Source organism: Aythya marila (assembly GCF_965140915.1).
Source record: "Aythya marila genome assembly, chromosome: 1".
NCBI lineage: Eukaryota > Metazoa > Chordata > Aves > Anseriformes > Anatidae > Aythya > Aythya marila.
Genome location: NC_139042.1, coordinates 716128 through 736101, shown reverse-complemented (window position 1 = coordinate 736101; position 19974 = coordinate 716128). Strand labels below are relative to the sequence as shown.

Sequence of the window (19974 nt, the reverse complement as noted above, 5' to 3'; positions counted from 1 at the left end):
GGGGGAGGTGGACAAGGTTTATATATGGTGAGGCCTGGCAAATTGACTATATCGGACCACTCCCACAAACACGCCAAGGCAAACAGTGCATACTCACCGTGTCAGAAGCAACTACTGGGTGGCTGGAAACATACCCTGTAAACCATGCCACGGCCCGAAACACTGTCTTGGGCCTGGAAAGACAAGTATTGTGGCATCATGGTACACCAGAGAGAATTGAGTCTGACAATGTGAGTCATTTCCGAAACAATCTTGTTACCTCCTGGGCCAAGAGGCATGGTGTTGAGTGGGTATACCACATCCCTTATCACCCACAAGCTTCTGGGAAGGTTGAGAGGTACAATGGACTGTTAAAGACTATGTTACGAGCATTGGGGGCTGGGACTTGGAAACAAGGGGACATAGATCTACCAGAAGCCACTTGGCTAGTTAACAATAGGGGGTCTGACAGCCGTGCTGGTCCTGCCGAAACAAAACCCCTACACACAGTGAAAGGAGCTAAAGTCCCCGTAGTGCATGTAGGAAGGTGGATGTAGGCAGTGTGGGTTGCTCCTGCCTTGGGAAAAGGCAAACCCACTCATGGGATTGTCTTCGCCCGAGGACCGGAGTATACCTGGTGGGTCATGCAAAAGAATGGGGACATCAAGTGTGTGCCTCAAGGAGATTTGACCTTGAGAGAAAACTAATCTGCTATCTAAGTTATATGTTGTAGGAAGACGCTGTAGGATCAACGACAGGTCAACTTTGCAAGGAGCCGGGCGGTGCAACAAGGACTTGAGCTAAGCTGGTGCTGGCATCCAGACATCCAACTCCGCCTGCCTTGAGTGGCCACTTTGGCAGATGAAGACCTAATCATCAACAGTTCTTATGAACATTTTCCAAGAAAGACCTATGGAATGAAAAGATACACCTGCCTATTAATCCTGTCCTGTTAAATCCTTGTCCTGTTAAAGGACAAGGAATAATGATGAGAATACTTGTATGGGGATCTGAGTGTGACACAAATGTTATGGAATAAGGGGTGGAGGATGTACTGGGTCTGGCTGGGATGTTAACTTTCCCTGCAGTAGCCCAAGCAGTGCTGTGCTCTGTACTTGGAGCTGGAACAGCAGTGGGATCACACCAGGGTTGTGTCTACTGCTGAGCAGCAGTGGCACAGCATCGGGTCTCTCTCTAACCCTCCTAGGGGGTGGGCAAAAAGTGAGAAGAGAAACATCCCCAGGGCAGCTGACCTAAACCAACCAAAGGGACATTCCATACCATGTGGTGTCACACTCAGCAATAAAAGGTGGGAACAAGAAGAAGAGGGGAGTGGGAGTGGTGGGCTCTCGTGAAAACGTCGGTCCTCCTCCTCAACACCGGCTCCATGCGTTGAGGACCTGCTTCAAGGACGTGGTCAAGCATCGCTCATTTGTGGGAAGTAGAGAGTAATTTCTTTCTTCTGCACTTCCACACAGCCTTCATTTGTTTTATTTGTTTGTTTTCCTCCCCCCCCTTTTTTTTTTCCTTTACCCCTACGTTTTCCCCTTTCCTTTTTTTTTTTTCCCTTTAGTTAAATTGTTTAGTTCATAATAATATTTAATTATTATTATTATTATTATTTCCCTTTAATTAAAATATCCTTATCTCAACCCATGTGTTGTTCTTTGCTTTACTTCTTCCCCTCCTCATCTAAGGAGGGGGAGTGAGAGAGCGGTCCTTGTCCTTTAACAGGCATCTAGAGCAGTGGGCACCTGCAGTGCTTTGGATATTCACCCGTGAAAAACTGCAGAATCCTAAGAAGCAGGCAGAATGCTTCAAAAAGGTGTGTCATCACCCTGGCAATTCCAAAGAGACACAAATCACTGCAACATGCTGGGGCTTGGCCCATGCACTTGGCCCATGTACTGGCTGGTTGGTCCAGCCTAAAGTTTGCTGGTGAATGCAGCCGCACACCCCACGCACACCAGGCTGGGGAAGGCACAGCCAGCTGCCCCCAGCAGCCTTCAAGCAGCCCTCGGAGGTGCTGATGGCAGCACGGGGAGCATACGCAGCAGGAGAGGGCTTACACAAGGCAACCTGGAGAGCAAATAAATCAGCATTGCAACCAGGGGCTGCTAAACAAATGTACCATGGGCACGAATTCTAAAGCAGTTTGTCCCATCTAGCATTGTCTGCTCAGGTCTGTGGATCTCTCACAGTATCTCGGGTACCTTCCGGACTCACCCTAGGTGCTAAAAGCACCGCTGTGGTGTAATGCAGCAGAGAGCTCAGCACCTCAGCACCGCACAGCCACGTCCTCAGTCACCTCCCCACCAGGGGAAGGGGAGAGAGCTGACAAGAGTAAAAGTGCACAGACTGGCAGGCTGAGAGAAAGACAGTTTAATGAGAAAGAAAGACAGAAAATGAGCAAGCAAGAAAACTGAAGAAAGTAATGCACAAAACAATTGCTCACCACCCTCTGACCCATGCCCAGCCTGTCCCTGAGCAATGGCAGCCCCTCAGCCAACCCCGCCACAGTGTGAGAAGCACAGAAGTCCTTGGCTCTGTGTCAGCACTGCTCAGCACCATCTAAGCCATCAGTGTGTTATCAGCACCATTCTCATCCTAAAACCAAAGCCCCACACCAGCTACGGTGATGAAAAGCAACTCTATCCCAGCCAAAACCAGGACAAGCCAGTGTCTGCTCCTGCCGGAGCTCCTCTGCACTGAGGGCTGCAGAGCCTGCGCCTCACCTCTCAGCACCCATGGGACTGGGACCCACACACACACGCCCTAGAGCATGGGCAACTGATAAAAGGCGATTTCCTGTTGGTTTCCCTGCAGCCTTTTGCAACAGCCCAGCAGCAACTGGGTGGTCATGGGGGGCTGGAACACAAACTGTCTGGGGGTTGCTATAAAAAGGCAGAGCAGCCAGCTCCACGCACCCTGCAGCAGCGCCGAGCCGTGGGTCCTGCATGCAACAGAGCAGAGGTAACATCTCACTGCAGCACCAGGGCTACTCCTGGCACAAATGCTGCGGCCTCAGAGGATGTCGGGGCTGCACGGGGGAACCCAGGTGTCTGCGGTGTTTGATGCAAGTAGCTGGGCTGGAGTCCGGGCCGGTATCGGGGTGGGGAAGACCCAGGTGGCCGTGGCTGGGGACACACACTGCGGGTGCTTCCCTCTGGTGCCAGGGGGGCCATGGGTGGTTTTTGAGGTGGTCCTGATGCATCTGCTCTGCTTCTCCCTGCAGCCTTCTCCGACCCTGCGCTCTCCCCCTAGCAGACGCCCGTGCCCTGTACTGCTGCACTCAGCGGCTGAGCTCAGCCGGTTGCAGAGGACCGGGTCCTGCGCTGCCTGGGGCATCCCCGCTTGTGGCTGGACCCCCGGAGCTTCCTGCACATGGAGCACCTCGGCCTGGGCTGGGTGCTGCTGGCCGGCACCTTGGCTGGCACCTTGGCTGCCAGCAGCACCCGTGAGCAAGACCTAGGCCCCATCATTGAGGTGGCGATGGACATGGCCCAGAACTCCTTCGATGACCAGTACTGGGGCTGCAGATGCGAGATGGAAGAGGAGCTTAAAATAGTGAACGGCACCGAGTTTGAAAACGACATGTACGCGAAGACCTGGAGAAGAGCAGAGGAGAGGTGGCGGGAGCAATGGGGCAACTCCATCCAACCGCAGGTGCTGCGGCGGGAGTACGCTGTGGCCGTGCTGGCGTACACTTCTTGTACAAGCCTGTACCGCCAGCTCAATGCAGCTGTACGTGAGGGTGGGCGCTCCCGTGAGCACTACCTGCAACACTTCCCCTTCAAGACAATGCATTTCCTCCTGACCAAGGCCCTGCACACTCTGCGGAAAGCCCAGGGCCGCAGATGCTACGATGTCTACCGCAGTGTCAGGGGCATCCGCTTTACGGCCCGCCGCCATCAGACCGTCCGCTTTGGCCAGTTCGCCTCCACATCCATCAAGAAGAATGCTACCAAGAGATTTGGCCAGGACACTTTATTCATTGTGCACACCTGCTATGGTGTTCCCATCCAGAACTTCTCCTTCTACCCTGAGGAGGAAGAAGTCCTCATCCCACCCTATGAGGTATTCAGTGTCACCAAACTCACCAGTTACTCCAGCAGAAGCATCATTCATCTCCACTCCCATGGTGTGTGCAGCAACTACAACTGTGCACTGGTGAATGGTAATGGCAGGCAGCAGGGTGGGTGCCCCCAGGAGATGGGCTCAGCCCTGGGGAGGCGCCGCCGTGCTCCCCGCGCTCCTCCAGCCATGGCTGCAGAGGAACGGGGACCCCGTGCCACCGGCTCTGTGAGGGGAAGGGGAGCCTTGTGGTGAAGGCAACACCTCTGGCTTGGGAAGCCTGGGGAGCCTGAAATAACGTGGAGCTGCTGTGTGGAGGCATGGCCGTGTGTAGAGAAGGAGGAGCAGGAGGACCTGCTGAGGGGTTTGTTTGGGGTATAAAAGGGCCGGTCAGTCTTTGTGTGTCCTATCGTCGCATTTTCTCATTAAAGCTTTTCTCTTTGCACACTCGCAGCCTTTCCCATGTGTACGCGTGCTGAGAGGACTACGTGCCAGCTCCTGGCGAGGCCTCTGTGTGTGCGAGTGAGCTCAGTGCCAGCTCCTGCAGCCAGATCCAAGTGTCCCTTCTCTCCCCAGCCCTGCTGGGGAGGAGGGGAGCGAGCGGCTGTGCGGTGCTGAGCTGCCTGTAGCTTCAAGCACAGCAGGCCTTCTGGTGCCCAGTGTGAGGCCCGAAGGCTTGAGGTAACGGCAGACCCAAGCGCAGCGTGCCCGAGAGAACAGCCCTGCGGGGATCAGCCCACAACACGGCGCTGCCGCCGGCGCGGGGCCTAGGTCCGGCTGCGGGACTGGTGGCCACAGTGCCCGGAGGAGCCGGGGGCAGTGGCAGCGCCAGAGGGAGGAGAGGTTGAGATAAGGACAGGGAGATCGCTCAACCATTATCGTAACAAGCAAAATAGACTCAGAGTAGGAAGATGATTATCATTTATTGCCTATTACTAACAAGCGAGAGCAGTTAGAAAACAAAAAACCAAACTCCAACACCTTCCCCTCATCCACCTCTTCCACCTTCTCCCCCCCGAGCAGTGCATGGGAACGGGCAATGGGGGCTGCAGTCAGTCCCTGACGCTTCATCCCTGCCACCCCTCACGGTCCCTCTGTGCCCCTGCTCCCCGTGGGGTCCCTCCCATGGATGCCGTCCTTCCCAAACTGATCCTTCAGGGGCTTCAAGAACTGCTCCCACACGGCTCCGTCCCACGGGGTCCATCCCCCAGTCCCAAACTGCTCCAGCACGGGGCCCCACAGGTGGGCGGCAGCTCCCCCCAGACCCCATCCACCTGCTCCACCGGGGGCTCCTCCACCCATGGGGGGGCTGCAGCGTGGAGATCTGCTCCGGGTGGGACCCATGGGTGCAGGGGGACAGCCTGCTCCACCAGGGGCCGCTCCACAGGCCGCAGGGGAACTTGTGCTCTGGTTGATGGAGCACCTCCTGCCTCCTGCTGCACTGACCTTGGGGGCTGCAGGGCTGCTTCTCACTCCTCTCTCCATCTACTGTTGTGCGGCAGTTTTGGTTTTCCTGTTCTTAAATATGTTCTCACGGAGGCACAAACAATATCACTTATTGGACTGGCTCTGGCCAGCAGTTTGGCCTTTATCTAACGTGGGGCAGATTCTGGATTCTACTCACAGAAGCCACCCCTATGTTCCCCCACTACCAAAATTTTGCCTCATAAATCCACTACAAGTGGTCAAATCCCTGCCTCGGTCTGAAGTTTCATTGCCAGCAGTCTGCGAGACGTGGAACCACCTGTGGAGGTTTTGGGGCTGGGTCCAGGTGAGGGTGCAAGCCTCGTCTGGCTGCGAAGTTGCTAAAAATGGGAAGCTGGAAAAATGCAAAATAGTGTGGAAGTGGTACAAAGCTTCCCCTGTCCTGGGGGCTGGGTGCTGCTTGGTGCCGGGTGCTGCCGAGCCCTGCTGTGAGCACGGTCCGGAGTGAGCCCCAGCAGACCAGCCCTGGCACTGGTGTCACTGGGCCCAGAGGTGCATGAGGCAGTCTGTGCCACGGACGGCGGGTGAGGCGCTCTCTGCATGGCCGCTGGCTTTTCTCCTCCAGGCCACCAGCTGGGCACTGCCCTTCACAGCTCCTCTCTGTGCCTGGGACCAGCTGCAGAGAGATGGGTTCGTCAGCCGCTCGCTGGCTCAGCCCCGCAGCAGTGGCACAGGCACTGCCTGCAGCTGTGGGGTCTGCAACCACCCTGCTGAGGCTGAGCCCCTTCCCCTGCACAGAGACCCCGAAATGCGGTTAGAGGTCTAAACTGGCTCCCAGCAGGCAGCCCTGCAGTTAGCTGCTCCTAACGGGCACGCTGTGTTGGTGGGTGGCTTAAAAACTAAGAGAGGAAAGATTTAGATTAGAGGTTAGGAGGAAATTCTTCACTCAGAGGGTGGTGAGGCACTGGCACAGGTTGCCCAGAGAAGCTGTGGATGCCCCATCCCTGGAGGTGTTCAAGGCCAGGTTGGACGAGGCCCTGGACAACCTGGTGTGGTGGGAGGTGTCCCTGCCCATGGCAGGGGGTTGGAACTGGATGGTCTTTAAGGTCCCTTCCAACCCGAGCTGTTCTATGATACCACGATTCTGTGACACCTGCAGGGGTTCCTACCTGTGCTGCCTCTGCACTCCGGGCTCTTCTCGTCTGGGGGGGAAGCAGAAGGGCTGGGGTCAGTGCTGGCCCCGGCAGCCCCGGCCGTGCAGCACCAGGATGACGCCACAGGAGCAGCTGGGGGTGCCCGAGCCCCCTACTCACACCCCAGGAAGGCGCAGTTGAAGTGGCTGCAGGTCCTGTTGGTGCTCCGCAGGACAAAGCGGTGACTGCCCTCGTCCGGGAAGACCCAGAAGATCTCGTGGCCAGGGATCAGCACCTCCTCCTCCTCCGTGTACAAGGAGAAGGCGTGGATGGGGACCCCAAAGCAGCTGCGGATGCTGAGGAACGTGTCCTGCCCAAAGCTCTCTGCCTGCTCCCTCCTGAAGGAGGAGGAGGCGAAGGAGCCGAACCTGAAGGGGCTGGCGCCCTGCAGCTGGTAACGGGTGTGGGAGATGCCCCGGTACACCGGTGTCCCATAGGTGGCCTCGCAGGGACCCCGCAGCAGCTGCAGGGCTCTGGTCAGGTAGAAGTGCAGTGCCTTGAAGGGGAAGCTGGCGTTGTAAGCAGCCCGCGACCGCCCGGCTGCCTGCATGGCCGCGTTGAAGAAGTGGTGCAGGCCGTTGTCCGTGTAGGCGATCACGGCCTGGCCGTACTCATCCTTGAAGCCGGGGGGCAGGCGGGCAGCCAGCGAGCCCTTCACCTGCTGCCACCGCTCCCCGGCGCGTGCCCAGACCCTGCCGAAGAGCCTGGACTTGCCCCGCGCCTGCTCCTGCGCCAGCAGCGCCGGCCCCACCGCCTCCATCGCCTCCGTGCACCCCTCGTACTGGTCATCAAAGGCGTCGTGGCTCATGTCCATCAGGAACTGCGGGGTCCTCGCCTGCGCGAGGGAACGGGGCTGTGTGGGGTGCACGCTGGGTGCTGGAGCCCCCTCCCGAGGTGCTGCATGCCATGCACAGGGTTAGCTGCGCCCACACATCCCACAGCGTTCCCCTGCCCTGCCGTGGGTCTCTGCCCCTGCCCGAGCCGGAGCACTGTGCTCCTTGGGGCTCCCCAGGAACTGGAGGGATGCAAGAAATCACCTTTGCAGAGGCAAGCAGCAGGAGGGTGAGCAGCACCCACATGGCTTGGGGCAGAGCCCACAGCGAGCCCTGGCACGGGGACAGCGGCAGCAAAGCGAAGTAAAAGCAAAAGCAGCAGGATGGCGTGGAACTGGCACCAAGGGCAGCGGGGTGAGGGTGCCGCACTGCAGGGCCCCCACTCACCCAGGGGGCTGCCAGCAGGGCCCCGAGGCACAGCCATGCCCAGCGCAGCTGCGGGATCATCCTCAGGCCCATGGCACCTCCGGCTCTGTGGGGACAGGGGTTGGGGAAGCCTCAGGAGGAGCCTCCGAGCGCTGCAGGAGGGAGAGCCTGGGACGTGCCCGTGTGGGGCCGTTCACCATCAGGGACAAGGGCGGCCATCAGGTGCAAAAACATCCCATAAGGGTCACCCCGCATCCCCCTAGCTCAGGAGGGACAGCGGCTTTCCCAGGCAGGGAGCAGCCCCCAAGGCGATGAGGGGCACCCCGGGGTGCCAGCCCTGCCTGCGTCATGGGGACAGGGCCCCCTGACAGCCCCAGGGCTGTACCCGCCCGGGGGGACCCCCCAAGTCCCCTGGGGTCCCGCAGAGCTGCCCTCGCTCCCCACCAGCCGGGCAGGCAGCAGCCCCCAGGCTCCCGTCCCGGTGCCCCAGGAGGTGTTCCCATACCAGTGGTGTCCCTGTCCCAGTGGTGTCCCCATACCAGTGGTGTCCCTGTCCTGGTGGTGTCCCTGTACTGGTGGCATTCCCGGCGGTGATGTCCCTGCGGGTGGGTGCCCCTGCCCACGGGGTGTCCCTGCGGGTGGGTGTCCCAGCCCAGCAGGCCCCGGGGGCCCTGTGCAGGGCCAGGGCTGAAACCGGAGCTGCAAAACAGAAAACAGGAAAGGGGCAGATCCGGAGCTGCTGCTTGCTCGCCTGCTTTCATTTTCTGCACGACATGGTGCCTGCAGCCTGCCCTGCCCAGCTGCCACCGCCCTGCTTCTCAGTGCAGGAACCAAACCCCACGGAAGGGAATTTCCAGCAGCTGCAGGATGAGCCCGGGCCCAGCCACCCCACAGCCTGGGAGGGCTTAGGGGGGAGACCAGGAGGAGGCAGGGGGGACATGGGGTGGGTTCCTGCTGGACCCGGCGTTCGGCATCGAGGGGCTCCCATCTGCATCCAAGCTGCGTTTGGGGCTGGAAGGAGGGAGAAGAACTGCGTGGTGTCACAAAGGGGGGTGCGTGTGCACCGCGCCGTGCCCCAACGGGGGCCCCGCAGGGGTGGGAGCGGGCAGTGGGCATCGCACCGTGGCACCATCCCGGTGGGCTCCGGCTCGTGGGGGGGCTGGGGAGCTCGGTAAGGCTGGCTGTGGGGGGGGCAGCCCTGCAGAAGTGGGGTCAGAAGCAGGCTGCGCCCCTCCTGTGGCACCCCAGCACCCACGGGCAGCGTCCCCCATGCGCGGGCAGCACCCTGGCACAGGATGGGGGGCTCACGGGGTGGGGGTGCTCAGCCCCAGGACATGCTGTGGGTGCCGGTGGTGCCATCCCCATGCTGGGGGCTCCTCTCCCAGCCGCTGGCATCGGCGCTGAGCCCTTCTCGTGGCTCATGAAATTCGGGGCTCTGTGCCACAGGCCTGTGCCCGCCGCCTGGGGACCTGCGGCATTGCCGGAGCCATGGGGGGCCCTGGCATCCCCCCCCCATCCGAGCTACTCCCGCTGCTGCCGCTGCTGCTGCGGCTGAGCCTGGTGTCCACCGCGCTGTGGCTGCGGCGGCTGCGGGTAGGTGACAAAATTTGGGGCAGGGGGTGCTGGGGGCTGCCGCCCCCCCCTCACCCATCTACTTGGGGCTGATGCAGAGGAACTGGAGGAGGCTGAGGAAGCGGAGGCAGCCATGGAGAGCCCCGCAGAAGGAGCGGAGCGGTGAGTGGGTCCCCACCAGCACCGGGCACCCCGAGGACTGGCACCCCCGGCGGGGGGCTGAGCTGGGGGGGCTCCCGGCCATTCACCCACTCTGTTCCCAGCAGCTTCCCTGCGGATGGAGGCAGCAGCGGGGACGGCATCACCGGGACGGGACATGGGGTGAGCACTGCCTGGGCTGACCCCGGCCCCCCAGGGGCTGCAGGGCTCGGGGCTGGGCTCCGGGGCTCTGCCCGGGGACGGGGCCACCCCCAGGTCCCCCCCCCAGGGCAGGGGGTGCAGCGGGGGCTCCTCCATCTCCATCTCCTCCCGCAGGACGAGCCTGGCACCGATGGCCTCCCTGCTGTCCCTCGCCGCCTTCTCCTCCTCGCGGTGCTCCCTCTACTCCTTCCCGGAGCCCTGGCCGGGCGCCCTGGCCGAGCTGGCCGCCCTCAGCCCCCCGACCCCCCCGGAGCCGCCTCCTCCTCCTCCTCCACCTCCCCTCCTGGGGGGCTCCGACCCCCGCCGCCCCCCGGGGCCGTGCTTCCAGCGCCTCCCCGGGACCGGAGCGCGGAGCCCCGAGGGCTCGGAGCAGCCCCGGCCCCTTTCGCCTCCCGGGGGGGCGACCCCGGCGGACCCCATCCTGGAGCTGCTGCGCTCCGCTCGCCGCTCCCGGGCCGCCACCGAGCGCCGCTGCCGGCTCCTGCGGGCGGTGCTGGCGCTGCGGCGGGGGGCGGCGGGGGGCGGACGGGCGGGACCCCCGGGACCCCCCCGGCAGCAGAGAGAGCGCCGGGAGCCCCCCAGGGAGCCCCTCCGGGAGCACCCCCGGACCTCCGTGAAGGTGCATGTCCGGCTGGAGATCCTCGGTACCGGTGCCGGGGGGTGGCAGTGGTGCCTGGGCACGGACAGGGACACGGACACGGACACGGACACGGACAGGGACACGGCCCGGAGCCTCCTGCTGCAGCCGGACGGGAGCACCCCGGGGGATCCAGGCTGGAGCATCCCAAAGGAGCCGGAGCGGAGCAGCCCCCGCAGGAGCAGCCCCCTGGGGCCCTGCTGGGTGCCCACAGGCGGGGTCCGGCCCCGAGTGGCCGTGGGGCTGTGCCGGGCCGGGCAGTGCCTGCAGGAGACCTGTGCCAGGCTGTGGATGTGGGTGAGGGCCCGCTGGAGGCAGCGCTGCCGCTCGCTGCCCTTCTGGGAGCGCTGGTCCTGCAGGGTCGGTGGGCTCCTCTGGCCCCGAGCAGGGGGCCAAGCACCAGCACAGCCCCGCGGTGCTCCTTCGGGCTCAGCACATTAAAGGGTGCAGCCTTCACGGGGTGCAGCTCTTCATTTCCCCATCCCGGGGTCAAACAGAGCAGGGATGGGACTGGCACTGGCCACAAGAGGTGGTCACCAAACGCGCTGGGCTGTGCTGGCCCCCAGAGGGACGTGGCCAGGCTGGGAAAGGGGCTGTGGGAGCCTGGGGGGGCTCATGCATGAGCACGACCCACATCAAGTCTCGGTTTGTGCTCTGGATTCCTCTTCAGCCATGTTTCTCCCCGCATGCCAGCCTGGCTGCACGCACACCCTGCACCAGCAGCACACTGGTGGCCCTGGGAACCATCACTGGTGCCCCCACTCATCTGCACCTGGCTGTGCTCTGTCCCCCTCTTTCTCCAGAAGCCCCCGAGGCTGAGCTCAGCAGGGAATGGGCTCCCCAGGAGCAAACCCCAGGCAGGAGGCAGAAGCCAGGAGATGCACGCTGCAGGGTTTATTCCCACTTTGATTTCTGTACCCAGGTCCGTGGGGCACAGTGCATCAAACACCAGCAGCTTACCCCAGCCAGGCCCCTCCGGCTCAGCCCCCTGGCACGGGGGTGCTCCCAGCACCTCCCCAGCACTTCTGGAGCCCCCATCTGTCCCCACGGTCCCTGCTGTGCCTGCCCCAGAGCCCCCAGCCGTGCCAGGGCTGAGCCACCCATGGGACACCCGGGGTGCTGTGTGTGGTGGTGCCATCAGGCGGCTTTGCCGATGACCAGCACGCTCATGAGGAAGACCATGATGAAGAAGACCCACATGAAGAAGCGATCCATCACCTTGGCCACCTTCTTCCACTCCCCAGCACGGCGCTGGGCGGCTCGGTGGCGTCGGAAGCAGCCGGCGATGTAGCCCACGCTGCTCAGCAGCACATGGTGGTGGCACAGGCAGTGGCCGCGGGGACACGGCCCCGGCTGGGCGCCCACCCCGGGGGGCTCCTGCGGCCCCGTTCCGCCCGTGCCCACCCGCCGGGGGCTGCTGCAGCTCTCTCCCACCTCGCAGACGCAGAGGGCGCGGGCCAGGTGGTGCAGGATGAGGCGCCGTGCCCACGGCGGCACCGGCCTGGCCCCCGGCCCGCAGTGGTGGACGTTCATGATGAAGATGGTCAGCGCAGTGGAGGCGGCGATCATGGTCATGGTGGCGATGTAATACTTCCCTGCAAGGCGGGCGGTGGTGCTGAGGGGCAGGGGCAAGGGCAGGGACCCCCCCCCTCGCCACGAGGGCCCCGTCCCCAGCACCCCCCAGCCCCTCGAGGGCTCACCGATGAGCGGCACGCTCTCCGACGGCGGCATGCTCTCCGCCACCAGCAGCTGGAAGACGGTGAGGGCCAGCAGCACCGTCACCCCCAGCGACACCTTCTCCCCCGAGTCGGCCGGGAGGTAGAAGCCCAGGGGCGCCAGGAAGGAGATCATGACGCAGGGCAGGAGCAGGTTGAAGATGTAGAAGGAGGCGCGCCGCCTGAGCAGCAGCGTGTAGGTGACGTCGGGGTAGGGCTCCGAGCAGCACCCGTAGGTGACGACGTTCCTCGTGGCCGGCATGCCCAGCACCTCCCACTCCACGTTCTCCACGAAGTCCGTCAGGTCGCCCGCATCCAGCCGGTTGCGGAGGTCGATCTGGTTCCCGTTGTAGGTCCAGGAGCCGAAGGTGAGGCGGCACTGCTGCCCGTCGAAGGGGAAGTAGGAGACGTCCACCTTGCAGGAGCTCTTGGTGATGGCGGGCGAGTCCCACATGATGTGCCCGTCGGAGCGCAGCACCACGTTGGTCTCCATCGAGCCCCCGAACCGGTCGTCGGCGCTGGGGCAGGGGCGGCCGTGGGGCAGCTGCCCTGGCACCGAGCCCCAGTGGGGCTGGGGGCTGGTGCGGGACCCCCACACTGCACCCCCCCGGCATCCCCCTACCCTCCCGGAGTGGCCCTGTCCCTTGTGGTGATCCCACACCCGCTGACAGCCCCTCAGTCCCCCCAGCCCAGCAAGGATGACGGCCTCACCCCCACCGGGACCCCTTCCCCCAGCCCCAAATTTGCGATGCCCCCCTGGAGCCCCCCCGGGGTCAGGGCGAGCGCGACCCACTTGTTGTAGAGGACGATGTCCGGCCTCCAGACGTAGCTGCTGGGGATGCGGATGCTGTCGATGCCGCCGTAGGCGTCCTTGTCCCAGGTGAGGTGGGCGTCCAGCCAGGCCTGGCGGACCCACAGGTAGGAGGTGAGGACCTGGTTCCTCTCGTCCTGCGAGGGCGGAGGGGTGGGCACGGGCACCGGCCCCAGCACCGCCTGCAGCCCCCCCCCGCCCCGTGTCCGCAAGGGCTTTGAGGGGCTGAGATGGTTTCCAGGGGGTTGTGCTGAGGTTGTAGGGTTTGGGCTGGTTTTGGGGGGGCATCTGAACTGGTTTCAAGAGGTCTGAGCTGATCTGGGGAGCTGCTGGACTGGCTTTGAGGGGTCTGGGCTGATTTGGGGTGGCTGGGATGGTTTTGAGGCATCTGAGCTGGTTTTGAGAGGTCTGAGCTCTTTCCCAGCTGTCTGAGTGGATCTGGGGGGTCTGAGCTGATTTCAAGAGATCTGATCTGATTTTGGGGCAGCTGGGCTGGCTTTGTGGGGCCTGAGCTGCTTTGGGGGGCTGAGCATCATCCCGGGGCTGGAGCAGGACCCAGCGGCAGAGCAGAGCCCAGGCACGAGGTGCCAGGGGACGTGATGGGGACAGAGGGGTGCTGGTGATGGGGACAGAGGCATGCCGGTGCCGGTGCTCACCATGTCGATGATCTGGGACAGGGTGACCTGCAGGGTGACGTTGAGCGCCCGGTCCGTGTCCTCCGCGGGGCGCAGGGCGCTGGAGTAGTTGGCGAAGAGGTCGTGGAGCAGCTTGTGGGCGAGCCTGCCCTGCGCGCCCCCGCAGCCTGCGGGACCCGGCACGGGGTGGGGGGGTGTGACGGTGAGCATGGGGGCACCGACCCCCCCTCCCCATGGCTGGGAACCCACCAGACCCTGCCCAGCACTGCTGCTGGGACCCCTGTACTCCCCAGTCCAGTCCCCACTTTCCCTTCCCTCGCCACCCTCCATGCTGTCCAAGCTGAGTCGAGGTCGTGCCCGTGGCAGCCCTGTGCACTGTCTCCCCCCCTTCCCCATCCCATATTTCTGGCAGTCCAACCCCAAAAATTATTTGTTATTTCACAGAATCACAGAATCAAAGAATCTCAGAATCTCCCCAGCTGGAAGGGACCCAGAAGGATTGAGTCCGACTCCTGTCTCCACACAGCAGCACCCAAAAATCAGACCCTATGTCTGAGAGCATTGTTCAAACACTTAGAACCACAGAACCATGAAATATCCCGAGTTGGAAGGGACCCATAAGGATCAAGTCCAATTTGGTGCCATGCCCACGTCCCTGGGCAGCCCGTCCCAGTGCCCGACCACCTCTGGGTGCAGAACCTTTCCCTAGCACCAGCCTGACTCCCCTACCATCCCAGCTCCATGCAATTGAACAAATCCTTCTCCTACTTCCCAATTATTTCTGTTATTTCTATGATTCCTGTTATTTCCATGATTCCTGTTATTTCTATTATTCCTGTTCCTGGTTCCACCAAAGCCAGGAGGAGCTCTGGCTCCTGGGGGAGGAAGCACCCCAAAAAACACAGGGGTGTGGAGAAGGGATCTGTCCCCCCACCCCTGCCCCTCTTTAGGGCCATTTCTTGGCTAATGAGAGCCGCCAGGCCAGGGCAGCAGCCAGTGCCCATCCTGTCTTTGCTGGAAGCTGGACGAGCTGGGTTGCATTTCACGGGCTGCAGGCAGCGGATGAGATGTGCTTACAGAGCCGCTGCCAGCAGTGCCAGAGCCCAGGCAGCTCCATGGGGGTGACAGAGCTGCGGCACAGCCCACGGTGAGTCCCCAATCCCCAGAGCCCCCGGGGCTGGGACCGGGCGGTGGGGGCTCCAGGCAGACCCTGCCCACCAACTGCAGCTCCTGGGGGTTTGCTCTGCTCACCCAGTTTATTGAACCGGGGCCCTGCTGGTCCCAGTTCAGGCTGGCAGGTGCCATCCCCGGCACTGACACCTTCCCCACGCGCTTACCTGGGGCCAGGACGGTGCTGGCGAGGCCAAGTGCCAGCAGCCACGCAGGCAGGCGAGTGCCCAGCTCCATCCTCGTGCTGCCGGGGTCGTCAGGAGCCGGGCGCTGGGGACATCGCGGTGTCACCTGCGGTGTGTGCGGGCTGTGCCATCCAGCCCCTCCTCGTGTGGCATCTCCCGGGGCTGGGCAGGGTTTTGGTGCTGCCTTTAAGGGCTCGGCGCTGGCTGACGTCAGGGCTGGGGACGGAGGCTGCCCCGACGCGGGCACGTGAGGAAGGCACACGGCTGAAAACGACGGGCGAGAGGTGCCCCAAAGGGCTTTGTATGGGGATAAAGGTGTGATAAGCCCAAACTTGGCCCCAGGGAGGCCAGCAGTGAACAAACCCTGCAGCCTGCCCAACAGTGACAGACCTGCAGGCAGCCTCTGCTCCCCAGCTGCCCTGCCCGGGGTCTGTGCCCGCGCTGCTGAGCCCCTCGGTGCTGGGTGGTTGGGGCCACACCACGTGCACCCCGGGGCTGGCAGGGAGCCGGTGGCTGAGGTGGGAGGAAGAAGAGGAGGAGGAGGAGGAGGAAGGTTGAGCTGCACCCCAGCTGGGTCCCCTGGAGAGCACTAAGGGTGGTGATGGAGGCAGTGGCGGGTGGGTGGGTGCAGACCCTGCAGGTGGAACCACCTCTGGGAAGTCTGTGCCAGCGTTTGGCCACCCTCGTGGTACACAAATTTTTCCCTGTGTCCGTTCCGACCCCCCCAGTGCGGCTCTGTGCCATTCCTGCCCGTTCTGCCACCGGTTACAGGGGAGCAGGGACCGGCACCCTGGGAGCTGCAGAGAGCGAGCGGTGCCTCCTGGCCTCCACGCGGGACAACCCGAGGTGCTGGGGGGATTTTGGATACAGGAGGCAAAGCAGCGAGTGGCAGCGGGGTCCCTGTGCCACTCACCTCCTCCCGCGGCACCCCCTTGGCACCCTTCCTATGCTAATCCCGGGCAGCAGATGCCAAGCAGAGCCCGATCGGTTTTAAGGCCGGAGGTTTTGTTTCCAGGCGGTGAATTATTCATCCCCTGCCTGCGGTCCCAGCCATGCTGCTCCCCGGGGCCCGCCGTGAGCGCCAGGGCAGCAGCTGGGCTTGCAGAGAGGCAATTACCGTAATGGAAGGAGGCGAAGGCGGCGACCTGGCTCCCTGCGGCAGGTGTCACCTTTACGCAGGGCGAAGCTGCCGCAGCGCTGGCCCTGAGCGCCCAGCCCGAGAGTGGGACCCTGGAAACCCGTGTCCAGGACGAGGGATTTGGGGCACCCGACTGCAGCCTCAGCCCCGGGGGCTGCTGCCCCCCAGCATGGGGTACTGGGGGGAGACCCGCGGGCCTTTGGTCCCTAGTTGAAGCCGTTCCAGCTTCCATGCAGCACGGTGAAGCACGGCCTTCTGCTCACCCTGTGCTGTACGTGGTTTCTGCCTCACCTCCCCGCAGCAATCCCAAGGACTTTCTTCCCCTCAGTACCGCTTCTGGTCACACCACGCTGATGGGCTGGGCGCAGGCACTGCCGGTGTGGGTACCACACCACCACGGGTTTGTTTGCTCCTTGTCCATCCCCTTCCCGACTGCAGCTGGGCACTGAACTTTTGTTAAAAGAAATGATCCTACAAGTCCAAAAGTTCAGCCCAAGGTGGAGGGGCCTGCTCAAGGCCGGTGCTCCCAACCACCAGAGCTGCAGGTGGCTGCGATCCCCGGAGATCGCCTTGTCCAAACCTTCCCAATTGCATTTCTGGGGATGGAGGCGAGGCTGCCCGGCCCCCCCTGCTCCAAGGCAGAGGGGATCTTGCTCTCCTCCAAGGCTCCGCAGGAAGCTCCCCGTGGCCAGGACCTTTCACGGGTATCGGAGCTGTATGTGCACATATCTATGTTCCTCATGTCACCCCCGCATGCTCACAGCCTCTCCATTCCTCCCGGCTCACCCATCCTTTCTTCCAGCCCCTGTGTTTGCCTCCTGTGAGAAACAAAGCTGTGTTTTTGCAATAAAAGATGTTTTTGCAGTGGGAAATTCCACTAACATCGCATACTCAAAAGTGATTGTGGAGGCATAGAGGTACTTTTGCTGGGCACTCCTGCTTACAGGTCACCTGCCCTTGCAATTGCAAATAAATCAGCTTCACAGGAGTTCCTGTCTGAGAAAATTACTGAGATATTCCCCACACTCGTTCCCTTCTCTCAGGATCCAGCCCAGGATCCAACCTTCTTAAGGAGCCAGCCCCTGCCCACCACCACTGAGCCCAAACCACTCAGGTGAGACAAACCACGGGACACGTGCCTGTGGAACTGGAGTCTTATTAAGAAGCAAAGAAAACCGTGGGAATACTATAAACATTTTATTTATTGTTTTCAAAAAGACAGGAAAATAATCTAGATCATTTTATTTATAACTTTTAATAAAAACCTTTACATAATCCTCATGCATAAAGACCTTCAACGAGCCAATGCAAAGCAGCACCCAGCAGGCTCGGGGCCGCTGCCCCCAGCGGCTGGCTAGCTGAGGCAGGAGGCGCTGCTGCAGTAACCCTGCAATCGGAGCAGACCAATAGACAGCTTTTTTTTCTTCCAAAAATAGTCGGTTTCTAAACACAGTAACGGCGAAGACTGTACACACAAGAGCAGACTGACACTGCCAGCTGTTCACTCGCGGGATGTTCTTATGCTGATGGTGGCTGCACCCGATGTAACCCAGCAAGCACAGAGGCGCCGGCAGGCTCCCGGCTACGCGCGTCGGTCAGAGGGGCTGCGCGGGCACCGTGCCCCTGGGGCAGCCTGGTGCTGGCTCCCACCACAGCCGTGTGCAGGGCAGAGCACCACCGTGCTTGTCTGCACGGGCACCTGCCTCACGTGTGGCTGTGAAGAGGCAGCCCGGAGCTCCTGGGCCGCGTGACCGACCTTTTGGCAGAACTTGTGCAGAATTTGCCCCCTCCGACCAGAAGCGCCTGGCCTGGAGTCCTGAAGCACGGCGGGTGCTGGGAGAAGCTCCTGTGTTTTACTGCATGGTGGCAACACATGCGTGTGGGGCCCGGAGGTCTGTCTTCGGAGGCATGGACAGCGCAGAGCACACCGTAAGGCACACACGTAGGTGTCAGCTCCCCCTCTGAGGCGGGGAAGCAGCTTTCTTGGGTTTTGGAGATGGAGGATGGAGAAATGAGAAACACCACACTTGCGGGTCTCCAACTCAGCAAGAGAACGCAGGCAAAGACGAGTCTTCTGAAGTTAGTTTCTTCTCCCACCCCCCACCCCCAGAGCAAACGTTTAACATAAAGCCCCAGTTAAAGCTTATCCTTGGTCAGTTCAGGTACCAAAGGCTCGGCAGTAACAGGCGCAGCCCCGCTGATACGGGCACGCCCAGGATGAGCTGTCCCAGAACTTGCTTCACCATCCCTCTGTGCCGCAAGCAAGGACTAAAACGGATCTGCCAGGAGATGAAGCCCCCTCTGAACCCCCTCCACAGGCACAATCTCACCTGCAGTCAGGTTCTACAAGAGGGATTTTATTAATTCTTGGAAAGTGTCATGTAGCTGAGGGTGCCAGCCAGCAAGGCCCAGCTGGGTCTCGCCGGTCCCCCAGGTTACAAAAATTCCTGCCATAACCCACGGAACTAAAGCCACTTTATGCCTCTATGGAAAACCGGTGTGGCTGGAGGCTGCCGCCAAGGGAACGCTTACCCTTAGAGCAGGGAAAGGGTGAGCAAATGGTAAAAACCTGTCTGTCCGTGAAGAGATCCGTCCTCACTGAGTCACTACTGTCAGCTCCCGTAAGTACGACTGGGTGAGACTGCGCAGCTCCTCCAGGGCATAGTCCTCTGGCATGGGCAGCCGTCCGATGTGGGGAGCCAGCAGGCGAAGCGGGACGCGCTGCACGGCAGGGATGGAGTCGGAGACGGGCTCCGGGGTGTGCTGCAGGCTGAGGACCACCCTGAGCAGGTTAGCAATGCGCTTGGCCATGTCTGCGGAGAGCAGGAAGGTCAGTGTTTGTGCACAGCCCACACCACAATGGGAGCTAGAGTGTGAACACCTGTGAGCTTACACCTTGTTGAGGAATGCACTTAACTACTACTCGAGAGCCAAGTCTTGAGCAAAGGCATTTGGCTGGGTTGGTGAACCCATGCCCTGCAACGACTTTGTCTTTTCTCAGCTCCAGCACTGAATCTCATCTCCAGACTTCCTCCCTGAGCGTAATCAACATTTGGTCTTATTCTTCAGAGCAGATGTTTTTCTGCAGGTAAGCTCACCTTTTATTTGGCACTGTAACACTAAGTAAGGACAAGACACTTCACTGTTTAACCAGAGACAGCTTTAGGAGACGAGGCACTGGAAGCCTCATTAGCCAGGTAACAAAAACTGCCTGAAACAAAGACAGTTTGTCACAAAGAAACAGTAGCTGCATGTACGGGAACCATTAAAGCAAAACACAGCTCACTTCACCAGCTCCAGGCTTCCTTTTCTGCACAGGCAAAGAAACAGACACCGGCAGCCTGGGCGACAGCCAGTGCTAGCTGGATCAGGTTTTCAACTGGCTTTAGTTTTAAAACTGCCTTTTGCAGCAGGGTGCTCGATATTGGTGGTACCGTACCTGACTGAGCCAGCCGGTCCTTCGCGTTGCGGCACTGTATCTGCTCTATCCTGTTGCACAGCGAAGTCACTTTGGTATGCAAACGCTCCAGCTCGTATGGGGAACAATCCAGCTGAAAGTAAGAGAAGACAGTCAGCCCCAGAGGCACCCAAAGCCTTCTACAAGAATCGCTACTCGTGGGCTGCCTGAGTTCATTCCAAGCTGAATCCGTCTGACAGCAGACAACACGTTACAGCCTGTTTGAACTCAGCGCCTTAAGAAGGGAAACAAGAAGTCTGGAACTGAATTAAATGGGACCGACACACAGACTGCCCGTTAATTAGCTAACTGCTAGTTTTGTTCCTCACTTATCTCACTGCCATGCTACATAACAACACGTTTCCAGGGCAGAGACCACATCTTATTTTCACATTATCCACCATCTCTCTCTGTATTTTCAGAG

General features: G+C 61.2%; 4 protein-coding genes across 7 annotated transcripts in view; 1 reads left to right on the top strand and 3 right to left on the bottom strand.

Moving 5' to 3' along the window:
- Positions 1–3363: 3363 nt before the first annotated feature.
- On the top strand, positions 3364–4308 carry LOC309891779 (NAD(P)(+)--arginine ADP-ribosyltransferase 1-like; the record flags this gene model as incomplete). Its single annotated transcript, XM_082784624.1, has 1 exon — positions 3364–4308. One exon carries the CDS (start codon positions 3364–3366, stop codon positions 4306–4308), a length of 945 nt encoding a protein of 314 aa, XP_082640750.1.
- A 655-nt stretch (positions 4309–4963) lies between these two features.
- Positions 4964–8595, bottom strand: LOC309891847 (ecto-ADP-ribosyltransferase 5-like). 3 transcript variants are annotated; one of them, XM_082784726.1, is made up of 5 exons: positions 8376–8595; positions 7892–7976; positions 6792–7506; positions 6648–6680; positions 4964–6154 (listed from the first exon to the last, which is right to left on the bottom strand). In XM_082784726.1, exons 2-5 carry the CDS (start codon positions 7961–7963, stop codon positions 6126–6128), a joined length of 849 nt encoding a protein of 282 aa, XP_082640852.1. In that variant the 5' UTR covers positions 7964–7976; positions 8376–8595; the 3' UTR covers positions 4964–6125. The 3 variants fall into 3 exon arrangements, with proteins under 3 accessions (XP_082640852.1, XP_082640851.1, XP_082640850.1); XM_082784725.1 differs by having other exon boundaries at positions 8410–8595; XM_082784724.1 differs by lacking the exon at positions 8376–8595 and having other exon boundaries at positions 7892–8112.
- A 2907-nt stretch (positions 8596–11502) lies between these two features.
- Positions 11503–15069, bottom strand: CHRNA10 (cholinergic receptor nicotinic alpha 10 subunit). The gene is made up of 5 exons (XM_082756918.1): positions 14938–15069; positions 13622–13767; positions 12948–13102; positions 12140–12672; positions 11503–12034 (listed from the first exon to the last, which is right to left on the bottom strand). The coding sequence occupies exons 1-5, from the start codon at positions 15005–15007 to the stop codon at positions 11577–11579; spliced, it is 1362 nt and encodes a 453-aa protein (XP_082613044.1). The 5' UTR covers positions 15008–15069; the 3' UTR covers positions 11503–11576.
- A 2208-nt stretch (positions 15070–17277) lies between these two features.
- The window catches only part of NUP98 (nucleoporin 98 and 96 precursor), a 36403-nt gene continuing 33706 nt past the window's right edge, over positions 17278–19974 (bottom strand). For both annotated transcript variants that reach the window (XM_082771845.1, XM_082771846.1), the window contains exons 32-33: positions 19533–19644; positions 17278–18906 (exon numbers count right to left, since the gene is read on the bottom strand). In XM_082771845.1, coding sequence (XP_082627971.1) covers positions 18689–18906; positions 19533–19644 — 330 coding nt within the window. In that variant the 3' untranslated portion in view covers positions 17278–18688. The remainder of the gene's footprint in view (positions 18907–19532; positions 19645–19974) is intronic.

Bases quoted from the DNA above. Each gene is read 5' to 3' on its own strand.
- LOC309891847 (XM_082784726.1), bottom strand. From the start codon at position 7,963: ATGGGCCTGAGGATGATCCCGCAGCTGCGCTGGGCATGGCTGTGCCTC. The intron at 7,507-7,891 runs GTGAGTGGGGGC...TCCCTCGCGCAG, and splicing joins CCCTGCTGGCAGCCCCCTGG to GCGAGGACCCCGCAGTTCCT. The intron at 6,681-6,791 runs GTGAGTAGGGGG...CTTCCCCCCCAG, and splicing joins CAACTGCGCCTTCCTGGGGT to ACGAGAAGAGCCCGGAGTGC.
- CHRNA10 (XM_082756918.1), bottom strand. From the start codon at position 15,007: ATGGAGCTGGGCACTCGCCTGCCTGCGTGGCTGCTGGCACTTGGCCTC. The intron at 13,768-14,937 runs GTAAGCGCGTGG...CGGGTCCCGCAG, and splicing joins CAGCACCGTCCTGGCCCCAG to GCTGCGGGGGCGCGCAGGGC. The intron at 13,103-13,621 runs GTGAGCACCGGC...CCGCCCTCGCAG, and splicing joins TGTCCCAGATCATCGACATG to GACGAGAGGAACCAGGTCCT.